Below are 20,287 nucleotides of genomic sequence, written 5' to 3' on the forward strand. Positions count from 1 at the left end.
GTGACTTGCAGTATTTGGACGCAGCTCAAAAACGCTACAAGTAGCGTTTTTGAAAGATGTTAAAAAACTGCAAGTCGCTGGATCCTCACTATAACGCACGCAAACGCAGGTGAACGCATGTTAACGCGAGTCCATTGCAAATGCATTGAAATGAAAACGCATTTGCACTGGATCCGCTTTTGCGTTAAAAAAACGTTCATGACGGATGTTAAAAAAACTTAGTGTGAAAGCAGCCTTACACCTGCAGTATAACGCTTTCAGAGAGAGTGGGGGTGCGGTATGACTGCAGCCTATCAGAGATGCCAGTGGGTTTGGAAAGCAGTGAATATATTTGAGGGATAATTAGCAGCCCCGGAACTAGTGCTGCAGCTGCGGAGAGACTCGGTAAGTATGTACTGCTTTAACCCTTTTGCTTCGTTTTTTTTTATAGTGGCCAATCACAGACATGCCAATACTTTACATGACTGGGATTGGGCAGGGAGAGGATGATTTTTGCTATTTGAACAGTTACTGATCCTTGGCAAGATCACCAATGTTTGCGGTAAATGGCCATTAAGTAATATGGTTTTGAATTTAAAAAATTGGTTGAAAAACGCATATCTAAGTTTTTTGCATGATAATCTGAAATTTTTTTATATGCTACTGTGAGCATAACCTAACAGTACTGAAGACCAAGATTTCAATTACTAGTTCTGTAACCCTAAAAGCTCAGTCTTTTTGGCCGTTTTATAAAGACTTCAGTGCAGAGATCTTCATTTTAATAAAGCAGTTGATTATTTGCACATTTTTTTCAAGCTGAAATCTGCACTCGAATACTTTAACCATATGATTGTATTTTCCTTAACTCTGAGTCAGAAATAATAGTACGAAGCACAACGTCTAAACATAGTTTGACTTTTAAACACTAAAAACAGATTATTTTTTAGTCGAGGCATATTTAATACTTAGCTGTTATAATAATTACAGTAACATTTTACCGCTCCCACATTATCCAGTAAAGCAAAAAAAAAAAAAATAAAAATAAAAAATCAGATTCAGTTACAATTACAAGAAATAATAAAAAAGAAAATAAATAAAATGTTATTTACATTTTCAAGTACGGTATTACAGTTTGGAATTTATTCTTCCTCTGGGTAATAGCCAATTCAAGAAAGGAAGCAACTAATCTGCACAACTCCACTGATAGACAGCATTTTTGACTGAGCATTGATTGAAACCATATTTCCTTCTTAGTAGTGTTGGCAAATAGCCACCTCACTCCTGACGCTGAGGCCAGGACTAGCTCTGTTCACTGTAATTTCAATTTGAGTCCCGTTGACCTTTTTTTCGTGTCAGTAACGGAAAGCACCTTTCACTTATTAGGAATAAACATAGTTCAGCTCCAAACAGAACTCAATGTATAGATTTTTTTTTACAGATTTGTTTGTCAGGAAAAATAATTGAAAATTGAAAAACATGTAAATGTCAAGGTACTAACTTTATAACATTTTATAACTTTTTGGCTATGGTTTTGAAACCTTATTATGCAGTCAATAGAACAAAACAGGCATTGTCTCCTTGGATAGACTGTAGGCATTTTGCCTTAGGATTTTTCTATAAGATTTCGGTAAAATATCTTGGAAGTCATTTATGTTTCCCAATGTATAAAATATTGGTCACATTCTAGTTCTGCTTTCCACATTACATCCTCACATCTGGAAAGATACTATATACTATTGCTTTGTACTAGTTTCAAGTAGTGGGAAAAACAAAATATCATTTTAACAAGTTTCCACAAGGAAAGGATTGATTTTGGCTGCTGGAAGGTACAAATCAAAGTGTGACAGAAGGAAGGAAGCCATTAAGTCTGATACATATATCAGATGATATAAGCATGTAAGTAGGTAAAAAGCATGTGTACCATAATGTTTCAGCATACTGAATTACCAAGGAAAAAAAAGCAATGGTTTCTAAATTTATTGTTGCTGTAAAAGTTAAGAGTCATGTGATATGTTGGTTTTTTTCTATGTTAGATGTCATTGCAGTTTTATTAGGATACTTCTCGATGTTCTGCTTCTAATAAAGAAGAAACTGAGAATAAAAATAATAATATGTAGATACATTCAGCTATAATTCTGTACACCTCACTTAGGTAGATGACTTTAAAAATGGCATAAAAAATTGGAGTATGGAATTTTCCGAAAACTTTGTAATACCCATGAAGTTAAGGAGTGTACTATCAGTCTGTTCTGGCATTCATTAATTTTCTACTCATCTGAGCTGCGTTGTCTTGTTGTTAAAAGAGAGTTTATTCTGCTTGTTGATCTGTTTCTACTACTTGCTCTTTCTTGCCTTCCAAGCCTTCCTCCTTGTCTGGCGGCACTTGAAGCTGCTAGTCCATTTCCCCGAAATACACTTTGATGTCCGACATCCTTGTCTAAGCAGTTGAAAGTAAGGGCTACCCCTACATTACTTTTCATCACCCTAGAAGTCCCATCAGATGAGCCATCAAAGCATCTACCCAGTGCAATCTCCTTAGCGGTTCTTGGATCTTGATCAGTAACAGTATAAATGCCATAGTTATGTCCAAGTGGATCAAGAGGAGCAAGCATAGTATACTCGTTGGTGTCATTGTTAACTGCCATTGGTAGATGATTCACAAGATACTCATGAAGCATGCTGTTTATGGCATCCCTTCGACAGCTTCCTTGAGGAACAATCTTCACAAGTGTACGATCTACTCTGTCTTGATCATACAGCATACCACTACATTTAAATTCCACACATGCTGTAGAAATGCTGGATTCGTCTAGATCTCTGGTGCTCCGCACATCTCGAATGCCGTATAGTTGGCCAACTGTTTCTGGGTGTGTGCCGCCCATATTTCGGGACCTTACAATAATTTCTTGAGGCCCAACAATTTTAACTTTCATGTAACAAGCCCTGTATTCCATTGGCTTTGGCCACCATACTAAGTAGTCCGCAGTCCAGCTCATTGGGTCATCTTCATTAAACGATACGGTATTGAAGTCATATCTGTCACCTTCTATTCTGTAAAATCTAAAATGTGCAGCACTGTGGGGAGCCTCTTCACATTCCAGAAGTTTGTCATATGCATAAACAGGACCATTGCTCTCTTCTGCAACATTTGGAGTTGGTTTGGCCACATTGATGCTGAAAGCTGTCTTCTTGACTTTGGAATCATCATGATCTGTTCTTCTGTAATTTAATTTATTTAGGTAAGGTTGTGGAACACCAATTCTATTAGGATTAAACTTTGGAGAGGATTCTACTGCTTCCAATTCTTCTCCTCCCAACGTGGCAGTTACAAATGCAGAGTAAGCATCAGGGCTTTTGTCATCACAAAATGCAGGTAAACATGCCCCATTAGGACCAGTTATAGCACTGTCAAATCGTCCCCAAGCACGAGGATTGGATGAAAATCCTGACACAGGTTCCATGTTGATTAGGTTCATCACTACACCTTCTATTTGTTCACTTGGCAAAAATCTTTCACTTCTATAACCACGAACTTTCACATAGCATCTCCGACTTTCAGGAACATCGAGGTTGAACAATCTTCTTTCTCTAATTTCCATGTTACCCACAAGAAAAGTCCTCTCTTCTCTTTTACCTCTTTGAACTTTTGATTGTTGAAAATCTCCTTCTTCTTCCCAAAGTCCAGTTTCTGGATTTAGAGACCATAATTTCATTCTTTCAAGGTGTTCTGACATTTTGACCTGAGAAGAGTCAAGGTATACTTTAACAGCTCCAGCATTCAAAGATTCAGTGGCTTTTTCATCAGTAAAGTCTACTGAGAACATTCCATATGAACGTAGGGGCAAGGTGTCACCTTCATCGTTGACAAAATTTAAATCACTCTGTGCAGCTTGTGCAGTAGATATATTTCTTGGGTCTAAAAACGTAACACTTGCCTTTACTTGTCCATTGTAGATCTCTCCATTTTGTCGATAGAAAGAATTTGGTGGAATTTCCAATTCAGCTATAGGATCACTGTTTTCTACATCTCCTAATAATATCTGGTTTGTCCTTGTAGAGTCCAATATTACAGGTTCTTTTTTCCTCAGAAGAATGACTTCATGAAATACAGCACCTCCCTTTTTATTGAATGGAAGAACCTTTGTGGTATTGACAAATTTTTGTAGTCGGTCAACAAACGTAAGAACCAACCTCTCTGTTTCTGCAGGAACCTGAATTGAAAAGGTACCTTTATAACCTGTCATGCTAACCCTGTTTTTTCCCATGTAAATGTGTCCAAATCGCATTGGTTCTCCAGTATCTGCTGCCACTGCTCTTCCACGTACAATTATTTTGCTGTCCGTACACTTTAAGCAACCACATTCCACAGCAACTTTAATGGGGAGAACATAACCCTGGCAGGAGACTTCTTTTAGTTCTGTCTTAGTAATTCCACAGCAGTAGGGCACAGTGTCCTTGCATCGCAGTCCATTGTCCAGATCCCCGGGGCAAGATATAGAGGGACATTTCCCAACATTGTAGTAGAGTGAATTAGTGTCATTTTGAAAACAGTCATGAGGAAGTTGGATGAGATGATTCTCTGGATTTGGGCTGCAGGCATCACCATCTTGAGCTGTAGGAAAAAAAATAGTTTTAATAATGACACTTCACTGATAATTTACTACTTCACATTTATCACACTAGAGATAGACAGATTCGTTGAAGTTTCGACCATTAAGTGATAACAAGTATTGTTAGAAACAAATAAAGAATAATTATTTTTACAATTAGAGGATGAACACATGATCATATTTAGAACAGAAAATAGTGTATAAGAAATACAACAGTTTTTTAAAATCTCAATTTAAACCAGAATTATTGTTCCTTTTTCCTTTAAGGGAACCTGTCAGGTGCAATACGCACCAAGAGCCACGAAGAGTTCTAGGTGCATATTTTTAATCCCTGCCTAATGGTCCCTGTATCTAGTAGCATAGATAAGGAGATCTTTAGAAAAGTACTTCTAAAGATCTTTTATCATATGCTAATGAAGCCAGCGACTAGTCATAAGGATGTTATTTCCCTTGACTAGTTGGCCTCCTTAGCATGTAAGCATGCCTCTGTGGGCGTGCTAGCATGCTAATAATGCACAGAGTCATAGGTATGGTCGATCTCACTGCTCTCTGCTGCCACCACGCCGGACGCTGGATTTCAGCTCAGTGCAAATGATCAGAAGTATCAGACTTCCAGCTATGTGCACTATGAAGCCGGGTGTACTTGTCCCGGCTTCAAACTGGTGTAGTGCACATGACCGAAAGTCCGGGGACGTTCTGATCATGTGCACTGAGCTGAAAACCTGTGGTGGCAGCAGAGAGGTGAGGGGGACCATGCTGCTAATGCTGTGCATTCATTAGCATGTTAGCACACCCACAGGGACGTGCTACGATGCTAAGGGGGCCGACTAGCCAAGGGAAATAACGCCCTTGCTACTAGTTGCTGGCCTCATGAGCATATTATAAAGAATCTTTAGAAATACATTATCTAAAGATATCTTTATGTACGGTACTAGATCCAGAGACAGTTAGGCAGGGATTAGCAATATTCACAGAGAACTGCTTGTGGTTCTGGGTGCATATTGCACCTAACAGGGTCCCTTTAAGGTGAATCTGTCACCAGGTTTTTGTTACCCTATCTGAGAGCAATAGAATGTAGAGTCAGATACCTTGATTTCAGAAATGTATCAGGTACTTCTAAATCTCTGTTTTATCTGTTGAAGATCTACCAATTCTCTGAATGAAGAGCTCTGTAAAACCTCGCCTACATCACAGATTGGTTGTTTTCTGTGTACACAGTGCATAGGCTGAAAGCTAATCAGTATTGGGGGTGGAGTTATTCACTGCAAATGAATATGGCAGCAGATTTACTTACAAGTAAATGACAAATCGCTGGAGTCAGTTTCTCCGTCTCTACATTATGTTGCACTCAAATTAGGTGACAAAAACTTGTTGACAAACCCCTTTTAATAAATTTAAATCATTGTGTTTTTCAAATGTGTTCAATGTAAAAGCAATAGTTTTTGGATTATTGAAGGAAGTATTATTTTAACACTTTTTTTTAAACTATAGTTGTTTTTATAATGTTAAATTGCAACTTACCAATAAGCGTGAGTCTAGCATGATTGGATTTGGCAAATCCAGCATCATTTTTAGCTTTACAGTAGTACTCTCCCGCCTGGCTTGGCTTGAGCTTACGAAGGATTAGCTGGTTACTAGATTTATGGATATTTTGCTCCAAAAGAGTTCCATTATGGTACCTGAAAAAAAATTATACAATTGTAAATAATCACTTCAATTAGTACACTAAAGTGTGAAAATATGTGACTAAAATGCTTAAATTGAAATTGTCACATTGAACTAGCAATCTGATCTTCCCATATTATAAAGCAGAAGGTAAGCAGATTCTTATAAAAAATAGAAAAAATATTTAGTTTAATTTGCATCAAGTGGGAGGTCCTAATCAGTGATTGAAAGCTTTTTCTGTATTCCCATTGAAACCCATCAATCTGAATAGGACTGACCATCTATGCACACAAAACAAGTGTTATAATTAGTAAACTACAATCAAATACTGAGTCTTAAAAGGGAATCTGTCAGCAGTGTTTTGCTATGTAATCTGAAGACAGCATACTGTAAAGGTTAACATACAGATTACAGCCTGGTTTCTCTTATCACAAAGTATGTTTTTCTTTACCTGCAATGTTAAGTTAAGCTTCAGTAGTTTTATCATTAGTGGACTCTGGAGTGTGTGAGCTCAAGGCAGACTCCACCCCCTCTGTAATTAGCAGATTCTCTTTAATAAATGGTGGGGTTAAGTAAGATGAGCCCCTAAAAGAAATGTACTCCGTAATTTATTTCACTGTTGTGGTGTAAATTAAGATAAATTTGTCTGGTGTGCAAGGATCTACCCACTTTTTAAAAAATTGGACGGACCTGGTCAAAATTCCTAAAACCCCCAATAGCGACAATACAAGATTTACAAAAATGTAACAACATTTCAAACAAATTTTGCGGATCAATGCTATGTGTATATTTTTTGAGCATACACAGAGAAGAGGAGCCTTGTGGCAGAATAGTATATGGCCATTTTGCAGTCCAATAATGAACCCCTTTATGTGTTTGTGAAAGAAGCTGCTTTCTGGCTGCAGAGGTTGCACCAATGGTTTGTCCGTCCCTGATGTGGCCTGCTGCCTTGTGTTTTTATGTGGACACAGAAATCCATGACTATTTCTAATAGTCTTACTCTAGTACGAGTATTCTGCCATAAATTGCTTCATGTATACTTTTCTTTAGCACCAATTTTAGACAAAAAACTGGATCTTTAGTAGAGGTGAATATGCTGTAAACAGTTATAGTTTCCATTTCTGCTCATAATAAACATCATGACCTGGGTTTGAGAAGTTTAGAAATCTACAGGTATATCGCAATAAATTAGAATATCATCAAAAAGTTTAATTATTTCAGTAATTCAATACAAAAAGGGAAATGCATATATTATATAGAGTCATTACAAACAGAGTGAATTATTTCAAGTGTTTATTTCTGTTAATGTTGATGATTATGGCTTACAGCCAATGAAAACCCAAAAGTCATTATCTCAGAAAATTAGAATAATTATCACAAATCACCTGCAAAGGCTTCTTAAGTGTTTAAAATGGTCCCTTAGTTTGGTTCAGTAGTCTACACAATCATGGGGAAGACTGCTGACTTAGCAGATATCCAGAAGGCAGTCATTGAAACACACCACTAGGAGGCTAAGCAACAAAAGATCATTGCTAAAGAAGCTGGCTGTTCACAGAGTGCTGTATCCAAGCATATTAATGGAAAGTTGAGTGGAAGGAAAAAGTGTGGTAGAAAAAGGTGCACAATCAACCAGGATAACCGCAGCCTTAATAGGATTGTTAAGAAAAGACCATTCAAAAGTGTGGGGGAGATTCACAAGGAGTGGACTGCTGCTGGAGTCAGTGCTTCAAGAGCCACCACACACAGACGTATCCAGGATTTGGGCTACAACTGTCGCATTCCTTGAGTCAAGCCACTCATGACCAATTGACAACACCAGAAGTTTCTTACCTGGGCCAAGAAGAAAAAGAACTGGACTGTTCCTCAGTCGTCCAAGGTGTTGTTTTCAGATGAAAGTAAATTTTGCATTTCATTTGGAAATCAAGGTCCCAGAGTCTGGAGGAAGAGTGGAGAGGCCACTATCCAAGCTGCTTGAGGTCTAGCGTGAAGTTCCCACAATGATTGATGGTTAGGGGAGCCACGTCATCTGCTGGAGTAGGTCCACTGTGTTTTATCAAGACCGAAGTTAGAGCAGGCGTCTAACAGGAAATTTTTCCATTACCTGTTTACTAACCACAGTATCACTGTGCTTGATTGGCCAGCAAACTCGCCTGACCTAAACCCCATAGAGAATCTATGGGGTATTGTCAAGGTATTGTCAAGAGGAATATGAGACACCAGACCCAACAATGCAGACGAGCTGAAGGCTGCTATCAAAGCAACCTGGGCTTCCATAACACCTCAGCAGTGCCACAGGCTGATCGCCTCCATGCCACGCCGCATTGATGCAGTAATTCATGCAAAAGGAGCCCCGACCAAGTATTGAGGCATTTACTGTACAGACTTTTCAGTAGGTGCCAACATTTCTGAGTTTAAAATCATTTTTTCAGTTGGTCTTATATAATATTCTGAGATAATGACTTTTGGGTTTTCATTGGCTGTAAGCCATAATCATCAACATTAACAGAAATAAACACTTGAAATAGATCACACTGTGTGTAATGACTCTATATAATATATGTGTTTCCATTTTTGTATTGAATTACTGAAATAATTAAACTTTTTGATGATATTCTAATTTATTGAGATGCACTTGTAGAATCCTGCTACAAACCATTATATTCACAAATTTCAACATTAACTGAAATGTTGTTGATTAACGGTGTTCGATGTTCGCACAAAACATTGACTTTACCAAGAAAACAGAGTTCGTGTTCGGAAATCGGTTCTTTATGTATGGAAACCACTTGATTGAGCATCGCTGTGTTCGGGTACTCTTGGTGCTTGGCCCAGTGCGAGGCACTTGTGGTGTTTTAACGGCTCGCACTGGGGTAACAACAGCATGATCAGATTTACTATACACTAACAAAACAAAATGGAATAACCCTGCCCACCCACCCCGGAAGTGATCTACTTATGGTTGGCTGCATGTAAGACCCGAACTGCCCAATCAGTGACTTTGGTGAGGGTAACTGTGGAAAAAGAAGGCGTAAAAATAGGGTTTTACCCGGTATGACACGTGGGGGCAAGTGTGGGTTAGAACACTCATCTGATGGGGTTGTGCAAGTCACGTAGTAAAAGTGGAAGGCAGCGGTCCCGCAGTGTAGATATATTCCAAGAGGTAGAGCAGAAAGCAGGTATCAAAATCCGCACCATACCACAGAGAGTCCAGATGCTTGTTAGTGAATCCTTTCTTTCTTTATTTTTTACACAGGTCTATGCGTTTCGAGGACATATCCGTTGGATATGTCCTCGAAACGCGTAGACCTGTGTAAAAAATAAAGAAAGAAAGGATTCATTAACAAGCATCTGGACTCTCTGTGGTTTGGCGCAGATTTTGATACCTGCTTTCTGCTCTACCTCTTGGAATCAATCAGTGACTTTAAATGGGTTTCAGGTCAAGTCTAGATCTCAAATCGACCTTTATCTAAAGTCCGGCTGAACCTGCCAAACTGTACTTCCATGGGTCCGCTCATCTCTACCGCTGATGCCTTCATTACACATGCCTAATTCACACAGGAATGCTGGTTGCATTTAAGTAAAACTGTGTGGATAAATTTGTCAGTGCCACTTACCATAGATATTGCTCTACGGCTGGCTCTCCCTCAGCATTGCAGCAAAATGTGACGCTTTGCCCCACTCGCCTCACCTTGGCTTTAGGATTTTCTAGCATATAAGGCTTTTCTGGGGAGAAAAGGATCAGAAAGGATAAAAAGTGTAAATGAGAAAAATTGGGGATTATATTGTATAAGCATAGATGGTTTCCAAAGATATTTGGTAAAATAAAGATCCATTTCATGTAGCATTAGTGTAAAAAATTAAAGTAAAAGTTGTCTGGAGCCACCAATTTTCATAGCATGGGTCAACTAGTCTATAACTGTATGGGAACTTCACGGCTTTCTCCTTAGGGCTGTCTTTTATTATTTTATGCTATAAGGTGCTGCTGAAGGTATCTGATCACAACCTATTTGTTGAGGCAGTCAAACATTATCTTAACGTGGTTCTTCTTTCTGGATCTCTCTGTCTTATGTAAACAAATGCTCACCTTGCCGTCCATTATCCAGTGGACCCTATACTGTAGGTTGCTCTAGTTTATTATTAGGTAGATAGTAATAGAATCAGTGTCGTGGGTCTTGAAACTTCCAGGAAACCAACAATCTTTTTGTAAATCAGAATTTTGGTGATTTATAATTGCAAAAACCCAATCAAAGTTTTCTTGTTTGTAGTTTTTATTTATTTTTACTTATATTCCATGGCACTTTAAAGACTTTATCACTGTTTCCACTATATCCAACAATCTAAATTCCCTCAGTATCTCTTTGTAGTGTGGGAGGAAACCTAAGAACCTGGAGGAAACCCAAGCAAACACGGGGGGAACATACAAACTCCTTATAGATATTGTTGTCATGAGTGTCTAGGGGAAAACAGGATAACCTATTCTGGCCCTATAAGGCTGGGGTCCCTGCGCTCACCCTAACACCCGAAGGTACCCTTGAAGGTAGGGAGGTCAAGGCCTCCAACCTAGGCCATATCTCCTGTCCTTGTCGTTGATGATAAGAGCCCCCTCCACAACCCACCACCCGGGGGAGGGGTAAGAACAGAAGTCAACACAACACCAATAAATGTGTACAAAACAGAGGTAACAACTACAACAACTCGTACACATGGAAACCACACACAATGGAGTCACTAAAAGTGCACGAAGGGAAGCACTTGGCCCATCATTCACAAATGAGTAATAACATCCCTGACATTCAAGATATAAAAAAATACAATAAAGTCACTTTACTCTTACCTTTCCTCTTCATTTTAATATTGATGGATGAGGATGATCCATTGCTTTCAGGAACATTCACATTCACTACAGAGTATTTTTCTAATTTCAACTGCAATGTGCTGTTAGGGCACAACCCAATTACACGGAACTGCCCTTGGCCATCAGATACTGCTTTCACTCTGGGTTTTTTTGAGATAACATAAACATTTACACCAGCAGCGGGAGCTCCGTCTGGAAGTGTGACTGTTCCATACAGTATTTGGTTTTTACATTCACACACACTGCAGTCTGTGCTTGCTTTGCCCATAGGACAGGTGAGGCTGCATACTATGAGAAAATAGAAGGATGAATGCAACATGCAACTTTATAACCACAAGGTAAGTGTTAACAACAATTATGTTAGTTTTTTTTATTAGTAATTAGTTATTAATCTGAAATCATCCGACTCCAACTCCGAAATATTTTCTGAACCCATGCATTCCTTAACCAAGATTCTGCAAAAACACTAGTGCATTCCCTCATCATCTCCCGCCTCAACTACTGCAACCTCCTGCTCTGTGGCCTTCTTTCTAACACTCTTGTTCCCCTCCAATCTATCCTAATCTCTGCCACCTGACTAAGCCACCTGTCCTCTCACTATTTCCTGGCCTCTCTACTCTGCCATTCCCTAAACTGGCTTCCCATTGTCCAAAGATTCCAGCTCAAAACCCTAACCATGGCATATAAAGCCATCCACACCCTGTGTCCTCCATACATCTGTGACCTAGTCTCCCGGTATTTACCTGCAAACAACCTCCGATCCCAACAAGATCTTCTACTCTACTCCCTTCTGATCTCCTCTTCCCACAATTACATACAAGATTTCTCCTGTGCCACCCCCATACTTTGGAACTCTCTAACTGAACATATCAGACTCTCGCCTACTGTGGAAACCTTCAAATGGAACCTGAAGACCTACCATTTCTGAAAGGCCTACACCCTGCAATAACGCTCAGTCCACTGCTACACAACCAACTCTACCCTCACCTACCGTACCCTCACACATAACCTGTAGAGTGTGAGCCCTTGCGGGCAGGGTCCTCTCTCCTCCTCTACCAGTCTGCGCCTTGCAGTGTTCATGATTATTGTATTTGTTTTCATATGTTAAGCGCCATGGAATAAATGGCATAATAATAATAATAATAATAATAACAATAATAAGAAAAGCCGAGTGTAGTTAATTTTCTTTTACCTGTACACGGGGCACCTGTACATCTGCGCCCTTCCTCAGTGGGTCCATTACAGTGCTCTTGCCACTGATCCTCTGCTAAACAGGTCCTTCTTCGAATCTGCATGCCATTACTACCACACCTGGCTGAACACATGCTCCATGGTGACCATTCTGACCATGGTTCTTTTGGAACTGTAGGTTGAAAAACTGGAACAGAAGAATCAGTTTAATGTTAATATATATACCGTGAATATATATATATATATATATATATATATATATATATATATATATATATATACACATATACAGTACATACACAAAATGAGCCTAATTGCACAAAACAATGGCAATATGAGGGTGCTTCTCTTTGCACTTTTGCTAAAGCATTATTCTTAAATTGTCTCTTAGGCTATGTGTCCACGAGAGAATGTAGCTGCGGGTTTTTCTGCATCAAAATCCGCAGCTTTCCCGCAAAACCTTTTCAAAGGTGCGGATTCGCCGCGGATTTACCGCGGAATTGCCGTGGATTTGATGCGGATTTTGGTGCGGATTTTTTTTTTTCCCCAATTTTAAAGCCAAAATCCGGATGAAAATCCGCAACAATAATTGACATGTTGCAGATTTTTCCGGACCAAAATCCGCACGAAATCCGCTGCGGAAAAATCCGCAGCATGGGCACAGCATTTCTAAAATGCCATAGAAATGGCTGGGAAGTGCCAGTGCTGCAGATTTTCGGGAAATCCGCGGCTTTTCCACGAGAAATCCGCGGCAAAATCTGCGCATTTTCCGCAGCGTGGACACATAGCCTTAGGCAGCTCACACATTTCCAGGATCCTTACTTTCTACTTTCTAGGGGGTGAGCATTCCTTCTTAAGTGACAGTTCTGATGATAGGAGAGCTATAGTATTAGTAGAACCATAAAGCTTAGGACAAGTTCTTCTGTAGCACCTTCAGCTATTAGTAGTTTGTTCTGGGGTGTAGACTATGTGCACAATTAGGCATATTAGGTGTATTTTTGATGATTAATTTTATTATTGAAAAACTACAGTGCTGTCGGTCAATCCAAATGGTTAATAAATTTGTAACCTGAATATTTAAAGGGAACCTGTCATGTGTAAAAATGCTATCATCCTAAATATATGGGGTTATTCTGCAGGTTAATAACGTTTTAAACTTTTCAAGCGCCTGCACATTGAACCCCGCAGCAGGAGGAAATTACCTTTACTCCTACCAGTTGTGTTCAGATTTCATTCACGGGGGTGGCGCTGGAGCCGAATCAGTCACTGATGTGAGGAATGAGATAGGGAACAGAGGCTGTAACCACATTCCCCGCACTGACTGAAAGCCAGCTATAATGTTCCTTTTCAGAAAGTAAAAGAGAGCATTTGTGTTTCTTAGGTGAAAATCTATGTGTGCAGAATTATTGGACAACTATACAGTGCTGGCCAAAAGTATTGGCACCCCTGCAATTCTGTCAGATAATACTCAGTTTCTTCTTGAAAATGATTGCAATCACAAATTCTTTAGTATTATTACCTTCATTTAATTTGTCTTCAATGAAAAAAAAAAAATTGTCATAAAGCCAAATTGGATATAATTCCACACTAAACATAAAAAAAGGGGGTGGACAAACGTATTGGCACTGTTTGAAAAATCATGTGATGCTTCTCTAATTTGTGTAACTAACAGCACCTGTAACTTACCTGTGGCACCTAACAGGTGTTGGCAATAACTAAATCACACTTGCAGCCAGTTGACATGGATTAAAGTTGACTCAACCTCTGTCCTGTGTCCTTGTGTGTACCACATTGAGCATGGAGAAAAGAAGGAAGACCACAGAACTATCTAAGGACTTGAGAATGCAATTCGTGAGGAAGCATGAGCAATCTCAAGGCTACAAGTCGATTTCCAAAGACCTGAAAGTTCCTTTGTCTATGGTGCGCAGTATCATCAAGAAGTTTAAAGCCCATGGCACTGTGGCAAACCTCCCTAGATGTGGAAGGAAAAGTAAAATTGACGAGAGAGTTCAACGCAAGATTATGCGGATGGTGGATAAAGAACCTTGACTAACATCCAAACAAGTTCAAGCTGCCCTGCCGTCCGAGGGTACAACAGTGTCAACCTGTACTATCCGTCGGCGTCTGAATGAAAAGGGACTGTATGGTAGGATACCCAGGAAGACCACACTTCTTACCCCGAGACATAGAAAAGCCAGGCTGGAGTTTGCCAAGACTTACCTGAGACAGCCTAAAACGTTTTGGAAGAATGTTCTCTGGTCAGATGAGACAAAAGTAGAGCTTTTTGGGAAAAGCCAATGTGACGCCCTGGGCAAGCCAGGGGTCACAGGTCATTGCACCACCACACCCTACACCCCAGTTAGGCACACCAAAGCTAACCAAAAATCCTTGTTGCCTTCCTCCAGAGGCTGATGTTCACACCAGGGGGTGGGCCAGGCGGTTGGCTCCGCCCACCGAGGAGGACACAGCTCTGGAGGCGGGAGAAACCAGGCAGTTGAGCCCAGGCAGGGCTTGTGTGAGGAGTCCAGCTAGGGACAGAAAGGAGTAAACAGCTAAGTGAAAGTGAAGTGGTAAAGGAGGAGTGAAGTAAGGTGAAAGGTGACAGAAAGAAAAGCCTGAAGTGGTCCAGCTGTGTGCAGGACAGAGTCAGCAAGGTCAGCAACGGCGGTGACTGTCTGGAGGGGGACTGTGTGGAAGTTCCTGGAAGGACCGCGGACGGGTGGTGGCCCGGCGGTCTGGAGCAGTGTACCAAAGGACAGTCAGCACCAGGGCAGGGGCCTCTCGGACCCCGGCAAGGCTAGGAGTCGCCATAATTTGCCGAATCCGTCAGTGAAGGGGACATAGATCCCCCAACAACCAAGTCCCGATTGAAGGCAACAGCCCAACCATTGTAGCAGAAGCACCGCCACCGCCAGGGCACCAGTTTCTCAGGGCCAGCGCCTGCGGGCAAAGAGTAGAGCTCCTCCGGTCCAGCTTGAAGCCGGGGAGCGGGTTACCGGTGGGGACCCATCGTGACCAACATAGAAACAAAGGTGCAAGGTAAAGGGGCATCACCGTCACCTACTGGGAGAGCAAGTGCAGCCGTCCGTGGGAACCGTCTTTCCAGCCGTGTGGTTTACCGTAAAACTGTGTCAACGTCTCAGGCTGAGTGAGTACCACAGTGCCGCAAGGCACAGCGCTGCCCCCGCGTCCCTGTGCCCACCAGGCCCTGCACCTTCCACACCATCACCGGGCCCCGGGATCACCAACCCCTACCCACGGAGGGGCAACACAACACCTGGCTGCTCCGCATCACCATCCCCGGGATTTCCATATTGAGCAGCGGTGGTGAAATCACCACAACCGTGGGTGGCGTCACGGACAATAAACAATCCCCACACCCAACCAACCCCTTTCACTCACGGGCAAGGAGTGCCGCTCGAGAACCCCCGGGATCCGGCCTACAGCTCGAGCCACCACTGAGCAGCGGCCGCCGGACCCGAGCAGAAGGGGGTGAGCGTAGTGTGCTGACACCCTCCTCCCCGCCCGCGACAACTTGGCGTCACGAACAGGATCTTACCGCTCTGCCGTTTGGTAGAGGTGGGCCTTGTTACCGCCGGAGGTATCCGGCTGAAAAATTTCAGAAGCCGCCATCTTTGGCGCGAAAAGTTCCCGCTCGAGGGTCTTCTCGAGTAGCCGAGGCGCGAAGGCCAAAACCCCACCCCGAAAGAGGAGTGGCCGGTAAGAGCTAAGGGGGACGCGATGGCGGCTGGCCTCATGTAGCTGCAGCTATAAAAGCAGGGACGCCAGGACTCTACGGACATACCGTTCCTGGAAGAAGAAGAAGTCACCATATGGATGCCGTCCCGCGACACCGTAGCCCCCGCGCCTGGAACCGCGGCGTGGGTGGAAATCCGGACCGCGCAGCTATACCAACGGCTGCAGGTGAAGATGCAGCTCCTCATGGAGGAGTGGGAGGCCGACATGGCGGACGTTATAGCCACCGTGCGGAGACGCGAGGAGGAAGCGGAGAAAGGGAGGGTGAGTGACCCACGCCCCTATGTCCCCGAGGGACCGGTCTCTGCGGCTGAGGGACCCGGTCCAAGCCCTCTTTCCCCGCTGCCTCCCTCGCCACCCGTCCCGGAGGCCGTGACCCCACCATTAGGCCTGCTACCACCGCAACCGGTAGCAACACCCAGCGTCCCCGCCCAGGCGGGCCAACCTGTAGCCGGAGCCCGTAGTAAACCGGAGGTGTTGCCGTGGAAGATTCCGAAGGTTGAACCGGAGGCATCCCCTGAAAAGTCCCCCGAGCCGGAGCCGATGACCCGCTCCGAGCCAAAGGTCCAGCAGCGGAAAGCCCCTATGCCCATCCCCCACACCTCGGCTGAGGTAGCGCCGGGTTGTTGCTGTAAGGCAGCGCCCAAGGCCAAGACACCGCGGGACACACCGCCCAGATTCCTGACAGTGGGCAACGTCCAGAATGTCCCGCGGGGCCCGACCCGTGCGCCGGAGCTCGCAGCAGCCCCGTATTGGGATAGGGAGCCGGTACCGCTGGGCCTGGAGATCGCTGAGAGGGAACGGAAGAAGGCCGAGCTGGTGGCCCGAGCTATCCGAGAGAAGGAGAATCTCCGCCAGGCCACGTTCCGTGTCCGGGGTCCGCTGTACGAGGGGCAGGTGAGGCGGTTTGATGTCCACCGGGGCTACGGGTTTATCTATGAACCGGGCCTGGAGGCCGAAGTGTTTGTGGCCCGGCGGGATGTGAATGCCCACCTGCCTGAGGAGCATCCCGGCCGCAACCTAATGCCGGGAGACATCGTCCAGTATACCCGACACTGCGGAGAGAGGGGGTGGTTTGCCCTGGATGTGAAACTGCGGGGCAGCCAGGAGAGCAGAGTGAGTCCTGCACCCCCTCCCTTGGATGAAGCTGAAGGCCTGGAGTAGGGCAGCGGAGCACCGTTGTCCAGTCCCCGTAGGGACCACCAGAAAGTTGTGTGAGTTTCTGTTTAAAAGTTTGAAAAGTTTGCAGAGAATGATGAAAAATGATAATACCGAGTACTTTACCTGATTGTCTGCTTGATTTGCAACCGGCTGGAGCCGGCACCGTTGTCCCCGTGGGGACCGTTTAAAAAGTTGTTTGCATGGGAACTATCCATGGACAAGCCCGTGAACTTGCAGGGCAACCACAAACGTTAAGTGGCTTGTAAATATGTTGTTTGCCGTTACCGTTTCCGCAATGCCGCCTCCGGAGAGGCAGGTTGGAGGGAGGGCCCTCAGCGGAGCAGGCTGGGGCCCAGCCACCAAAGGAACCGGTGGCTACCCTCTGGAGGGGAAGGACAGATCCCGCTCGGGTACCGTGTGCTGGACTGTGGGTCAAGGGGTGCTGCCTGGGCTTTAGGGGCAGCATCAGGGCCAGGTTGCTTGGGTGGGAGAGAGCGGAAACCGTAACCGTAAACCGTTTGAAACGTTCAAATAAAAGTGCCTCCCATTATGGGAAGATTCATTAAAAATGTATATATGTTACCGTTTACAATGTTATATTTTACAGAAAATAAAACCGGTGTTGGACGGGCAGCCCGCGGACGGTCTGCATTTTGCTAAGGGGGAATGTGACGCCCTGGGCAAGCCAGGGGTCACAGGTCATTGCACCACCACACCCTACACCCCAGTTAGGCACACCAAAGCTAACCAAAAATCCTTGTTGCCTTCCTCAAGAGGCTGATGTTCACACCAGGGGGTGGGCCAGGCGGTTGGCTCCGCCCACCGAGGAGGACACAGCTCTGGAGGCGGGAGAAACCAGGCAGTTGAGCCCAGGCAGGGCTTGTGTGAGGAGTCCAGCTAGGGACAGAAAGGAGTAAACAGCTAAGTGAAAGTGAAGTGGTAAAGGAGGAGTGAAGTAAGGTGAAAGGTGACAGAAAGAAAAGCCTGAAGTGGTCCAGCTGTGTGCAGGACAGAGTCAGCAAGGACAGCAACGGCGGTGACTGTCTGGAGGGACTCTGTGTGGAAGTTCCTGGAAGGACCGCGGACGGGTGGTGGCCCGGCGGTCTGGAGCAGTGTACCAAAGGACAGTCAGCACCAGGGCAGGGGCCTCTCGGACCCCGGCAAGGCTAGGAGTCGCCATAATTTGCCGAATCCGTCATTGAAGGGGACGTAGATCCCCCAACAACCAAGTCCCGATTGAAGGCAACAGCCCAACCATTGTAGCAGAAGCACCGCCACCGCCAGGGCACCAGTTTCTCAGGGCCAGCGCCTGCGGGCAAAGAGTAGAGCTCCTCCAGTCCAGCTTGAAGCCGGAGAGCGGGTTACCGGTGGGGACCCATCGCGACCAACATAGAAACAAAGGTGCAAGGAAAAGGGACATCACCGTCACCTACTGGGAGAGCAAGTGCAGCCGTCCGTGGGAACCGTCTTTCCAGCCGTGTGGTTTACCGTAAAACTGTGTCAACGTCTCAGGCTGAGTGAGTACCACAGTGCCGCAAGGCACAGCGCTGCCCCCGCGTCCCTGCGCCCACCAGGCCCTGCACCTTCCACACCATCACCGGGCCCGGGATCACCAACCCCTACCCACGGAGGGGCAACACAACACCTGGCTGCTCCGCATCACCATCCCCGGGATTCCCATATTGAGCAGCGGTGGTGAAATCACCACAACCGTGGGTGGCATCACGGACAATAAACAATCCCCACACCCAACCAACCCCTTTCACTCACGGGCGAGGAGTGCCGCTCGAGAACCCCCGGGATCCGGCCTACAGCTCGAGCCACCACTGAGCAGCGGCCGCCGGACCCGAGCAGAAGGGGGTGAGCGTAGTGTGCTGACACCCTCCTCCCCGCCCGCGACAACTTGGCGTCACGAACAGGATCTTACCGCTCTGCCGTTTGGTAGAGGTGGGCCTTGTTACCGCCGGAGGTATCCGGCTGAAAAATTTCAGAAGCCGCCATCTTTGGCGCGAAAAGTTCCCGCTCGAGGGTCTTCTCGAGTAGCCGAGGCGCGAAGGCCAAAACCCCACCCCGAAAGAGGAGTGGCCGGTAAGAGCTAAGGGGGACGCGAAGGGGGTGAGCGTAGTGTGCTGACACCCTCCTCCCCGCCCGCGACACCATCAACATAGAGTTTACAGGAAAAAAAAAGAGGCATTCAAAGAAAAAAACACGGTCCCTACAGTCAAACATGGCGGAGGTTCCCTGATGTTTTGGGGTTGCTTTGCTGCCTCTAGCACTGGACTGCTTGACTGTGTGCATGGCATTAGGAAGTCTGACTACCAACAAATTTTGCACTATAATGTAGGGCCCAGTGTGAGAAAGCTGGGTCTTCCTCAGAGGTCATGGGTCTTCCAGCAGGACAATGACCCAAAACATACTTCAAAAAGCACTAGAAAATGGTTTGATAGAAAGCACTGGAGACTACTAAAGTGGTCAGCACAATGAGTCCAGACCTGAATCTCATAGAACACCTATGGAGAGATCTCAAAATGGCAGTTTGAAGAAGGCACCCTTCAAATCTCAGGGATCTGGAGCAGTTTGCCAAAGAAGAATGGTCTAAAATTCCAGCAGAGCATTGTAAGAAACTCATTGATGGTTACCGGAAGCAGTTGTTCGCAGTTACTTTGGCTAAAGGTTGTGCAACCAAGTATTAGGCTAAAGGCCGATTTACACGCTGCGATTTATCGTGCGATCGCATGTGCGATCGCACTCGCCCCCATCGTTTGTGCAACACGGGCAATTTGTTGCCCGTGTCGCACAAAGTCGGTAACCCCCGTCACACACGTACTTACCTTCCAAACAACCTCGCTGTGGGCGGCGAACATCCTCTTCCTGAAGGGGGAGGGACGTTCGGCGTCAGAGCGATGTCACACAGCGGCCGCCTAATAGAAGTGGAGGGACTGAGATGAGCGGGACGTAACATCCCACCCACCTCCTTCCTTCCGCATTGCCGGCGGGATGCATGTAAGCTGCAGTTCATCATTCCCGGGGTGTCACACCGAGCAATGTGTGCTGCCTCAGGAACAATGAA

The 20,287-nt window shown here is 44.8% G+C and overlaps 1 protein-coding gene across 1 annotated transcript in view; it reads right to left on the reverse strand.

Moving 5' to 3' along the window:
• Positions 1-891: 891 nt before the first annotated feature.
• The window catches only part of CILP (cartilage intermediate layer protein), an 81,871-nt gene continuing 62,475 nt past the window's right edge, over positions 892-20,287 (reverse strand). Inside the window, exons 5-9 of the mRNA XM_075342854.1 lie at positions 12,302-12,487; positions 11,089-11,397; positions 9,869-9,977; positions 6,111-6,268; positions 892-4,591 (exon numbers count right to left, since the gene is read on the reverse strand). Of these exons, the coding sequence (XP_075198969.1) occupies positions 2,247-4,591; positions 6,111-6,268; positions 9,869-9,977; positions 11,089-11,397; positions 12,302-12,487 (3,107 nt within the window). The 3' untranslated portion in view covers positions 892-2,246. The remainder of the gene's footprint in view (positions 4,592-6,110; positions 6,269-9,868; positions 9,978-11,088; positions 11,398-12,301; positions 12,488-20,287) is intronic.

This window comes from Anomaloglossus baeobatrachus, chromosome 4 (assembly GCF_048569485.1).
Source record: "Anomaloglossus baeobatrachus isolate aAnoBae1 chromosome 4, aAnoBae1.hap1, whole genome shotgun sequence".
Taxonomy (NCBI): Eukaryota; Metazoa; Chordata; class Amphibia; order Anura; family Aromobatidae; genus Anomaloglossus; species Anomaloglossus baeobatrachus.